The sequence below is a fragment of the Rousettus aegyptiacus genome, unplaced genomic scaffold (genome assembly GCF_014176215.1).
Source record: "Rousettus aegyptiacus isolate mRouAeg1 unplaced genomic scaffold, mRouAeg1.p scaffold_m13_p_6, whole genome shotgun sequence".
NCBI classification, from domain to species: Eukaryota; Metazoa; Chordata; class Mammalia; order Chiroptera; family Pteropodidae; genus Rousettus; species Rousettus aegyptiacus.
In genome coordinates, this window is record NW_023416309.1 from 51,150,032 (window position 1) to 51,162,218 (window position 12,187).

The window sequence follows — 12,187 nt, forward strand, 5'->3', positions numbered from 1 at the left end:
TGAAACGTAACCTTGGAACTTGTGCATCCTTCCAATTTACACGCCCCTTCACCTGGCTCAGGTGTCAGGGGGGACGGGCTGTTGAATTCTGCCTCCAGAGTTTTCTTGTTCAAGGCTGTTTTTGTTACACTGGATACAGAACCCAACACCGGCATGGATTTGGACTCTGAGGTTGCTAATATCCCGGTTGGACCTTAAAACCAAACACATACCTCAAGTTTAATAATTCTGTGCGATGTTGATTCATATGGTACTGAAAAACAGATTAGCTGAAAATCCCTCAGGAAGTGAAAAGGCCAAGTTTTGTTCAAAATTTCAAGAGCATGCTGGAAAATGTTCCTATTAGAAATTCGCTCTGCTCTGGAGGTACTACTGCTTTTCAATGCACCAGGACCACGCTGAGAAATTGTGTACGGACCTTTAAGAACCCACAAAACCCCAGGCCATGGTTCCCTTGCTGACCAGAGTCCTTAGAAATACTGGAATTGTGAAAACACTTTTCTTCTCACAGAGTATGGCTTTCTGACAGCCCTGCTTGAACCATTTGGCCTCTCAAGAGTTAATTCCTCCCAAAACTCAGCTCTGCATTTTAAACGGGAAATGGACTGATGTCAAAAGGCTCTTTTTAAAAGGCTCATGAAGGCTTCTTGAGCATTAAACAGCTTTTATGAACATTTTCATTTTAATGTGATTGAGAAGTAAGTGGATTTATTTCCTGTTAATATACAGACACGGAATTATAAAATTAAGTAGCAAAGAGTTTTGCCTGTTTACCTTTTAGACTTTTCTGCTCTTTGAGCCAGGATTAAAACACTATAATAGGACTTGTTACTGAAATTATTGGCATATTAACCTAAAAATTCTGGGCATGATTTATTATCTATCTTTAGTTAGAAAGATACTACCCTAGACAGTTTCTTTTTTTCTAGCAAGATTCTAGTATGCCTTTCTTGAAACTTCGGACGATCCCTGTAAAACAAATAGATTCATGACGTCGCAAACGCACAAATAAAAATTAGAACTTCTAAAAATAAAGCTAGAGGACAACTTTGAAAGGTGCCAGTAAGAGAAAGACAAAACTTGGGCGTCTCTTCATCCTGAAGATATGTCAGACCGTCTCCTAAAGTGGAAAGTGGTACCAGCTAGCCAATCCAAAATGCTCGCTGCTCCCTGATGATCAGCAGTAAGCTCTGGAATTTTTTATTCTTACATTTGTATATAAATGTGTCTGATGCATTCCAACAGCATAACACATAAACTCCGAAAACGAAGTTCTAATTTGCGAAATCTGTGTTCGAGGGTCTGGAAGGCTGTTCAGCCTCTCTGTCGTGGCACGTCCTCCAGCCTCGGCCCGCCGACCTGACCTGGCGGAAGGCCTCAGCTCGAAAAGCCTCGATGTCTGTCTTCCTCACTTACTTCACCTACACCATGTGGGCGGACAGCTTTGTGATAATACCAATCGATCGCTCGATCGATCGTGTGAGTTCAAAAGGCCTTTCCCTCCCACCTATGTTAAGCCTCAGGTTGCATAAGGGTGTGAGAGAAAAGAGAGACGAGCAGAAGGATCAAGAAAGAAAGTTCTTGAAAATATAAATATCCGGTTGAATTCAAGGACTGCTTCCGAGCAGCTCCATCCTGCGGCTGGGTAACTGTGGACTGTAGCACTAGACAGCTTTAAACGATCTATCCTTGTAGGGAAGCAAGACCCATTTCTAAACTCACCAGCGCCTGCTACTTGTCCTGCAACTGAAGTCAGTTAAAAAGGAGGGTGAGCTGCGCCAGAGCTCTCGGCTTTTCTTACATACAAAAAGAAATAGAAAAGAATGCATGATGTTTATTATTATTATTATTATTATTATTATTATTATTATTACATCCTGTTAAAGCTACTCAACGTTTTCCAAGAGGCACTTGCAGCTCTTTGAACTGTCAGTTTGCTAGGCCACAAGTCTATGTGAAACAAGGGTCTATAGAAAAAATTCTAAAGAAAAAGGTGCTTCGCCGGCCCCTGGGGGAGATAACAACTAACCTGGGAGCCAGCTCTGCGAACCTAAGGCCACCTCTCAGGGCGCTGTTCTTCTCGACCCTGCGACCTCACGCTTTTAGCTTTCCCATCATTTGCTCTCACCTCGTGGCTGTGCTACTTTGCATCCCAATTCACCCCCTCCACCCCAGAATCTTCGCTGTCATCCCATGACCTTTATTAAAAGATTTACATGGTAAAATATCTCTTCCAGTTTGACGCTAGGAGAATATCTGTACCATTTTTTTTTATTTTTAAAAAAGGTATTCCTTTTACTAGATGATAAGAGTTTATAGGTTTGTTCCCTATCTACCCACCCACTTTTTTTTTTTTTTTTTTGCTTTGGCTACTAGGGAGCTCAAAAGGAAATCTGTGTGCAGTTTTCCTCAGTATGTATTTCCTCTCAACCCTGCCAATTAGTTTTTATTTCTCAGCCCAAATACTGATTTTATTGAATCTATATTTCTTATTCTAATTTTCCTCAAACGATCTGTTGAATGTTTGTAGACTGGTAGAATATATCTAATAAAATAAAAGATACTCGCTATGCCTATAAAATGTGTTCCTACCTTCTCTGTATTTTGAAATATTTAAATTTCAAAATGACTAAAATGAAAATGTTTTCTTGTTTCTACCCCTGAAAACTAAGTTTGAAATAGGGGGTGCTGCATGTTCGACCAAGTTCGTGAGCAAAGAAAGAATATCTCTGGAGGAATAAAAAGGTCAGTAGCAAAATACAAAACGTAAATGGCAGAGCACTAAAATGCCATCCACAAAGTCCTAAAAATTAACAATGGCTACATGAGCACTCTAATGATGAAATATAGGAAAAGTCACAGCACTGATGAGGTCACAAAACATATAATCATTCATTATGGAGGCTAGTAAATGCTTATAAAGCAATCATAAGGAAAAAAAATCTCTATGGCACCTCTTAATTTTCCTGAGAGGCAAGTTACTTGGAGGAAGTGGTTCTTATTGGATAATAACAGCAGAAGTTCCAGACCAAACCAAAAATCAATGGATTTTTTTTTAAAGAAGGAAACAAAGGCTTCATCTTTTTAAAATAAAGGTCTGGCTGGTATTATGCAGCTTTCACTTTAAGGAATTAATTTCCTCACTTGTTTGAGTAAATCCCTATGTGAAAACTAGAGCTTGACTATCAAAAACCCAAATCTTTAATAGTCTAGCAACCTAAACTTGACATAAACATGACAGCAATGCAAATTAAGCTGTTTTAAGGGACTAGTTGGAGTTGACTGAACTGAGTCTAAAAGATTCAGCTTACTAGCTACGGTTGCTGATGAATTTCACTTTAGTTTTTCAAAGCCAGACTCCTAGTCACAAAGTTTCTGCTAATGACCTGGACCAAACTAATGGAAAAAAAGCTGAAAACACACAGTTAATTTCGCAACAGATTCTGACACAAACACAAACTGTGAGCTCAAGACTTAACTCAGATGGTCATCTAGAGCTGCTAAGCACTGGAAGTTCTCATTCATTTGGTGCACAGGCAGAGGCAATAAACCAAACGGATCTGAAGAATAAAGATGATTTCTCTGCATTTGTAACTGATGTTAATTACTACCATTTCTACTAATTACCGTGTGCTGACTTTGCGCCAAGCACAGTGCTAACCACTTTTTATATATTGACTGACTTAATCCTTTGAGTAATCCTGTGAGGCACTGCTTTTATTATCGTTACCTTAGAGATGAAGAAACCGAGGCACAGAGAGGTTGAGTAATTTGCAGAGGAGCAAGCAGCTCGTAAATGGCAGAGCTAGGATTCACTCTTCCTATCTGGTTCCAGAGCCTGTACTCAAGGCTACATTTTGCTAAAGCCCATCCTGAGTGTCTATGCAAACGCATCTTGCATTAAGCAAAGCAGATCTCTAAAAGCCTGATTACCTACACATAAATACGTAAACAAACCAGTAAATAAAAATACCTAAGAGTTCTTATACAATACCCATAAGTACCTTTGACCATCCAATACTTCTCATTCACATTAAAAAAAAATAATTTTAAAAAGATGATTTCATGTTCTAAATGAACGCAAAGGAAGATGTTGCAAAGAGGAAGAATAGAGCTGTGGAGAATTCAAACCAGCTTACTACTGCTATCTGCTTCTGCGGTCACCTTTCTGCGACGCAAAATCCTTTCTAACTCAGTTTCACTGTGTTCAGTGTCAAGGGATTTTAAGCTTCTTGAACTAGTGGATTTGTTAAGTGTCCCCTAAAGTGAAAACAAAACAAAAACGAAAAGGTTAATGTCTTAATACAATATACAAAAGAATATAAAAAAATCAAATCACCAAAACATTACCAGAATTTGAATGAATTAGGAAATAAAATGAACTCTCTCTACGTATATATATATTTTTTAATGTGTAACACCTCCTGTTGGATCATTTAAGAAGACGCCATTGAAGATGTAAGATGTTAGCTTTCATATCAAAAGAACAGTACGAGAACACCTCTGGATGAGCTACCTATATGAAATTCAGTGGCGGGAAGGTATTTGTACACTGATGATTAAGATTCTGATGTGTGCTGATCGGCTGCTTGGAGAAGAGAAGGGATATAGTGAACTCACCTGAGAAGGTTATCCTGATACAGCAGCCACAAGCTACTGAACCCAACTCCTTAGGCACTGAAAAATGTGTGGCTGATTCTTCAGAGAGAATGACCCTGGCTGCACTGCTGGTGATAATGGTGTCATGGCTGCCAAAGAAGGCACATAATGCTCTCCAGCGGCCTACCCAAAGAAGTGATGCACTGAGCACATCTTCGCTTCGTTGTGAAAGAGGCAAGGAAGGGCCCGGCTTCACAATTCCATAATTCTAGCAGTGGAGGCAGGGCCCAGAAGATACTGAAGGATACAAGAGATTCTGTAAAGCTGTGCTCCTGATAAAATTGCTATTGACTTTCAAGATGACAGAGAAAGACCCAGGCAGTGGTTTTCTGCCCTGGCTCCTCCAGGAAGTATGCCATGAAGGGAGAGCTATGGCTTTCCACCTCCATCACCAGCCAAGTACCGAACACCAGGTGATGTATTTCTTACACGTAAGGATTTAGCACCACACCATTACAAGTGGTCCATTTTTGCATAAGAAATACCCACTCTTTCTTTGAAATTGTCCTCCTTAGCCATGCTGCAGACTTGGCAAAAAAAAAATTCCAGGAGAACCACAGTATTTTGACCAGAGCAAATCAGAACCTCAAGTTTGGCATAACTTGCCGGACTTCATGCCATAGTCCACCGAGGCTGACAACCTGACAACCAGGCCAGCCTTTGTCACTTCGTAACTAACTATGGATTTATTTGCCTTAATCCTGCCCCCAATCCCCAGCTAATTTCCTGAGGATTCTCGGAATTCTACTTGCTAAAAATGGTAACTCATGTTTCTTCTTGAGCCTATAAAACAAAAAGTAGTTTGTAAAATTAGGTGATTACAAATCTCACATGATATAGGCTATTACATTGCTTTGTTTAGAAAGGTCCCTCCCTCCCCCACCCACACCCCAACCTGCATAAAGTATAAGAAAAGCAGTCTGCTGTCAGGGAGAAACTTGACTAACAAGATTAGGAGATTATATTCTTTTGCTGTCAGATGCCTAACCAAAACCGATGTGTTAAGTACTTAGCTAAGGCTCATACTTTAATCAAGCATACTATTCTCCCCGCATCCAGAAGTACCTCTTTCTGCTTTCCATTTATTGCAAATATCATAAAATATTAGTCAAAGGAAAATCATATTACATGTAACATTATAAAGGCTCATTTCGTAATTTAAAAATTACTTAGTTTATGTAATCGTTAACAAGCGTGTCTGTATCTACTCACTGAGAGTTACATATCTTACTATTAAGGTAGTATACACACTGTTATGGGAAAGAAAGCCAATTTAGATAACTTTTTAAAAATGTACTAGAAAAACTGTTCCCGAATAATTTGTGTTAATAATTTTAAAAAACTAAACAGCTGTAAGATATGTTAATAGATATTTGAAAGACTTACTGGCCATTACTATTAAAATAACTCATCGAATGACCACATTGTTTGAATGTCAGGCTATTCCATGTGATTTTTCTCAATGGCTGGAGTTGACACAAGGATATCTTTTATTGAAGAATGTGTTTTTCACAATATTATCTATTTTTCATTTACATAACAGCATTATTTCCCCAAATTCCTGATTGTAGTAAATTATCCTCTCATCGCACCTGATGCTGAAGGAATCCATTTTCCAAGTTCTAATTCTTAAACCCCACACTTTTTTCTCTATTCACTATTATGTTTGCTTTAGCTAAGATATAAGTAAACTTTAAATACAAAGGAAATTATGGAGGAAAGAAAGGTTTCTGCATATGACTCTCAAGGAAATGATCAAGCAGCTCAGCTTATAAAGTACTTACATTGTCTTTAATTATCTATTTATATTGTAATCATAGATTTTGAGATTCAGAAATGAACCTAGAAACCACAATTGGTACACACAATTCCTTCAGTTTACAGAGAAGACATTCAAACTCAGTGAGCCTCAGGGTTTGGGCCCGGTCCCATGATAAGGCAGTGATAGGGCTGGACTTTGAACTTGGCTCTTCCAGCCCCCAAACCGGTTCTTCATTCCTGCTTTAAACCACTTTGACCATTTAATCACCTTAGTCTCCATTAGTTAAATGCTCACAGTGCTAAGCTAATTGTCAGGTGGCAAAATCGACTGAAAAACTGAAGATGTTCGAGAAAGACCTGTAAGAGAATTTTTAAATGCTGTTTTTGTTTCTTTGATTTAGAGGAAACTGAACTTGAAAAGAGACTTTTAGTTTAATTTGTATTGATTTACTCTTCAGAAATTGCCATTTCCACTTCGAGTGATTTAAATGACTTGGAAAGACTCAAGAGGTTTCTAACACCTGAAAACCCTTGTGGGAATATGAAAAATGACCTATATACTTTTTATCTACAATATACATAGCTTCAAAAAGTTAAGTATAAATAGGCTTGGGAAAATGAGTTCAGTCAACACAGAGACTTTAAAAATTGGCTTGGAAACTGTACAACACAAAATAGAGTGAGGCTTTCCAAACCAGAAATTTGTTTTCTGCCCATATGCTAACTTTTAGCAACTGGCCAAGTCTCTAAATCACAAATGCCCTCTAAACTCAGGTCACATTCATTCCAGCCCCACAGCCCCACACAGAGTTTGTTCCTGGTTTTCTATTCTATGAAAAAACTGATCACGGTGTTTGTTGGTTTTTTGACATCTCTTGGTACAGGTGCTCGCTTTCCCCCTGAGGGTACAATCTTTATGCTTTTCCTGTTCTTTTGATGTTTGTCTCTTACATGCCTCAACTGGGAGGGTGGTGTCCTGTGCTTTGCTGGGTACCAACTTTGATAACCCTAACGGTCTCAACTCCGGCAAGAAGCACCAACAAAGCCCCTTTCTCTCTCTTACAAGGAGTTGTACGGTTCTTAGTGCCAAGAACTTAAATGAGCCATCATTCCTTAAAGGAACTTCCGTGGGGGTAGCAGAGAGTTGCCATTTGGCAAGGAAGGGTCGGGGAGAGCACGATGCATCCCACTTCTTAAAGAACTGAATGCAAAAATATAATGTTGTCAGAATAACAGCTATAGTGATATATCGATGCCAGATAAGGTAGAGAAATCGAATGATAAATCCAGCTCATGGAGGACAAGGCGCAGTTTGCAGAAAAGAATGATGTTTTGACATTCTTTATAATTTGTAAATTATTTCACACAGAAACCTATTTCACAGATTTCTCTCCTTAAAGTGGCACAAAATTATAGTGAATAGGATTGTGTAGTGAATATGACCATTAAGAGTAAAGCTGCAATTCCGTAAACTTGCTACCAACCAGCACTTGGGGATCGGGATATCCTGGATAATCAAATTTTATATGCATCTCTCATACAGGTGTCTGAATTTTCAAATAAACCTAATTTTAAAAAAAATTGAACTCAGATAGTTTACTCTTTCACTGATGATCAGAAAACTCTGCTCTAGGATCTCAGTGTCTCTGGGGACGTCTTCGTGAACAGGAATTAAGAAAGTAGCATTACAATGCAGAGACAAGGAAAGGGATTGTCACAGGGAGTTCTCCTAAACTGGCTAACAAAACTTTCTCACGGAAGGGTCCGTCCGTTAGGTGACAGCCACAGGCTTCTTCACTGGTTTTAGCACTCTGCTCCCGAGGCACCCCAGCACCGTCCGCCAGGGCTGCACCTCGAGCACTAATTCCACGCGCCTGAAACTAGAGCAAATTGATTAAGCCATGCTCCGTGCAGCCTACTGTTTCCTGCTTTATGAAGGTCGTTCCATTTACCACAATTACGGGGACGTCTGCCCGCGATGCAATAGCACAGTAACGGCACACGTGGGAATACCGACCGGCCTCGCATCCCCAGGTCTGCTGACCCGCGTGATCCTTGGTACTGAGACGGTGACAGGCTCTCAGGACAGACCTCTTCGAATCTAAAACATTTTCTACGTGAGGTGTTTGTCTCTGACAGCAACTGCTGGGCAGGGCAATACTGGTTTACCCTGTTGACAAAAGCTCACGCTTTGTAGAGAAAAATATAGTGAGAGATGGGCGCTAAGTGTGTTCTCCAGTGGATGGGAATTACTTTTAGAAAATGAAATTAGTTAAAGAAAGGGATTTTTTATTTTATTCTCCAATTCATCATCGAGTAAACGTTTTAACTGTGAGGATAAAGCAGATTGTGACCCTGATACTAATACATCTTGGGAGGCGGGGGGTTCAGATTTACATTAGGTGCCAAGGATTCCATTTTCATGCCCCAGAGTTAAAGCACCATCCTTGTAAGAGACTCTACAGTCTTTGTCTTATTAATAAGCATGTGCCGACCCTCACACCTGGCCGGGCACTTGATCTTCAAACCATAACGCAGGGTTTAGAGGGTAAGAATAGGAAACAACGATTTTGGTGACGGTGTAAACCATCCTTTTAGACCAGAAACAGCAGAGTACTGCTGTGTCATTAACAGGCCCGATGGAGGAGTCCACAACGCGATCCAGTAAACTATCGAAAGAAATGAGGCTCAATGTAAATGAAAATAAAAAAACATTTCAAAACCGAATCATTCACAGAAATAGATTTCAAAAATATACGTTCATTTTCCCAATAACTAAGTAACAAACAGATCTATTCTTACCAGTATTCCTTTTAATTCATTCACCGCACTTTCAGAGCCTTTTGAAGATTCTGGCTACAATTTTAAAAAGAAAAAAAAATTACTGAGAAAATCAGTTTTAAAATGCTAAACAAAGATTTTTACACGGCAACGTGCTGGTAGCTTATGTTGACATTCTTTTTTAATTAGGTCTATGTCTTAGGGTTAGGAAAAAAAAAAAAAACATAAGACATGTCATTGCTCCCAAGTGGCACTTCCACAGGAAATTAGAAGTAATATTCGAAGCAAAAGGACTCAAGCTACCACTTTCTAAATGTCATTTCATTACCTCTTATCATCATACACAGAAAAGATTTATTTGGTGAACACCAGCTCCCAAAGATCTAATTCCACATTATGCCAAATTCTTTTTACAAGGGACACTCTCCACTCTCGCTGCGGGACTCCGTCAGCACGTGAGGGACAGGAAGGCAGCGGAGCGGAAATCAGGCGACGGGGCAGAAAACCTCTCTCGGGTCCGTCAGCACCAGGCAAACGCCCGCGGACAGAGGACCGGCGCTGGCCCGTCTTGCTGCCTGAATTTCACAACAAAACCGAGTCAGGCTCAGGGACCGGCAAAGAACCTGGCTCACGGGAGAATGTTCACATCGCTGGCTGGCAAAACCGTGGAAGGCCTCAGAGGGTATGCAGTCCAATCAGTGTATCTTATTTATAAGGGAAGCTACGCCCGAGGAAGGCTGCGTTTGAGGCAGTGTCTTGAACACGAAGTCCAGTTCTCTTCTGGCTACGCCGTGAACAAGACAACCTGAACTGATGTTCTGAGCAGTGATGTCTGCCTGCCCCGTAATACCTAACAGTGGATCCCTCTGCTAATTTAATAGAGGGGAAGTTTGGCATGAGGCCCTCGTGAATAACAAAGAGCAAAAAAGACCTCTGATCGCCCTTGTACCACTTCCTTTCACAAAGGAAAGAGACGAAGAGAAATGTCGCGAGACACAGGGCTAGGGCTCCTCAGGCCTCTCATTCCTGGAGAAGAGTGAGGCTAATTTCTCTCTCATGAAGAAATGGGAGGGGAGTCATAGCAGCCTATAATCCTTTCCTCTAAAAGATTAAAAAAAAAGAAAGAAAGAAAGAAAGAAAGAAAGAAAGAAAGAAAGAAAGAAAGAAAGAAAGAAAGAAAGAAAGAAAGAAAGAAAAAAGAATAAGATCCCATTCCAATTTTTTCAAATGGGCTAGAAGAGAAAAAAGTGAGAGAGGTTTGCTGCTCGTGTACAAACAAGGCGAAGGCATTCCACCTTCGAAGCGCAGGCGTCCTGGGAAACACACACGCCATCAGTGCCAGGCGTAAGTGCTGGTCAAAAGCTCTAAGACACTAACGTCAGCCACATCGGCACCCCCAGCAACATCAAGGAACTTGGAAAATACGCAGTTACGTGAGTATGCGCAAGGCCAACTTCTGCAGGTAAACTGCTTGGGTGGCGAGCTATTGCTTCTGCACAAACACCCTGGCTACAAGCACACTCCAGACCACGGCCATGCCACTCAGGTTGCCCTCTGGCTGCACAAGCTTTGAGGCCCGGGCTGCAAACTCTCCTACTGCGGCGCCGCAGGGAAGCGCCGATGGTCCCCGGAGAAGGGGTCTGCACTCGGGCATGCAGTCCCCGGTTTGTTTCCAAGGTCACTGGCCAGGCCACTCAGCACTACGTCGGGTCGGCGTAGTTTAACGATGACCAGCGAAAAACCCGCTGGTCCGCCGTCCTTGTTCTTCCAGACTCTGAACTGACATTAAGTGATGTGTAACTGTGGGAAGAGTCGTGGCAGAAAAGAAAAGGGACTGAGAAATGTTCCGAAAATGAAAGTGCACACGGAATACAGTTTATGATCTCGGACATTTGCAACATCTTTCTTTCTAAATTAATTTTGCTTCTTTATGACGTTGCTTTTTTTTTTCTCTAGTAACAGCTTGGTGTTGCTGATTCTTTCCAAAATACTTACGCCATGAAAGTCATAAAGATGTATTCTTTTCAAAGGTTCCACTGATGCCCTGCATCTTATAGCGTCTTCCCATTTTATCCCATTCGATCCTGACTGCTGTGGGTCAGGGAGGGCAGGCGCTATTCCCACTTTGGGAGGGAAAAAAAACCAGAAAGGTGGGAGAGTGCAAAGCCCCAACTCCAGCGACAGGGCTCCTCACCTGCGCCCCAGACGCCAGCACTGAAACGGCTGTGCCAGACTGTCTGCACACTCGGCTTCTCCGCCAGCCCTGCATTCTGCCCCCGGCCTGGAATCTAACTGCACGAGACGGAATCACTCTACATGGCTGGCAGAGGCTCCCATTTCGATCTTGGAGCTGAATATTCCCTTTCTGTGTTTCCAACCCCCTTTCCACAGTCCACACCGTGGCCATCCCGGCCTTGCCTGGCTATCTTGCCTGCCTGTGACACATTAGCACCTTTAAAAGCCCAGCCAAGTTTGTACTGAACAGTCACGGCACTTGGGGACATGGAAGCAGCTGAAGAGGGGCATCCTTGAGAGCATGGAAGAACCATTCGGTTTGGTTTAAAAGAAGAAAGAGAATCAATCTGCTGATACCATGTTATAGACTGAGAAAAGAAAAAAAAATTTCTTCAAGAAAAATGTCAAAAACTCTATTATTGGGTCTATTGAAATGAGACAGATTTTTAAAAAAAGGAAGGAAGAAGTACTGAACGAGACAGCCGATGACACTATAAACACAAAATGTTCTCTTTGAAGTGACCTGGAATAGGTGTGTGACATTAGCGAAAGCTACCCTGTAAATCTCACTGTTTTTCAAGTTGTTTTAGGTCTGTGTTGGCTTCATAATGTGGCCCTCGCCCCTAGCTTCCCCTCCCCCACACACTCAACGAGAAGCCTCAGGAAGGCAAGGATTGTCTCACCTGTTCACTGCTTTATCCCCAGTGCCTAAATCGGTACCTGGCACACGCCAGATACTCAATAAATACTT

General features: G+C 41.3%; 1 protein-coding gene across 5 annotated transcripts in view; it reads right to left on the reverse strand.

Moving 5' to 3' along the window:
- The window catches only part of SHTN1 (shootin 1), a 90,989-nt gene that overhangs the window by 14,961 nt on the left and 63,841 nt on the right, over positions 1-12,187 (reverse strand). For 3 of the 5 annotated variants that reach the window (XR_004951498.1, XM_016142507.2, XM_016142506.2), the window contains 3 exons: positions 9,223-9,276; positions 4,140-4,260; positions 1-193 (listed from right to left, as the gene is read on the reverse strand). Coding sequence is in view for 4 of the 5 variants with exons in the window: in XM_016142507.2 (XP_015997993.1) it covers positions 1-193; positions 4,140-4,260; positions 9,223-9,276 (368 nt within the window). In the remaining variant the exon portion in view is untranslated. Of the gene's footprint in view, positions 194-4,139; positions 4,261-8,688; positions 9,090-9,222; positions 9,277-12,187 lie in introns of those variants that run through there. The other 2 variants (XM_036223425.1, XM_016142510.2) reach the window with 2 other exon arrangements.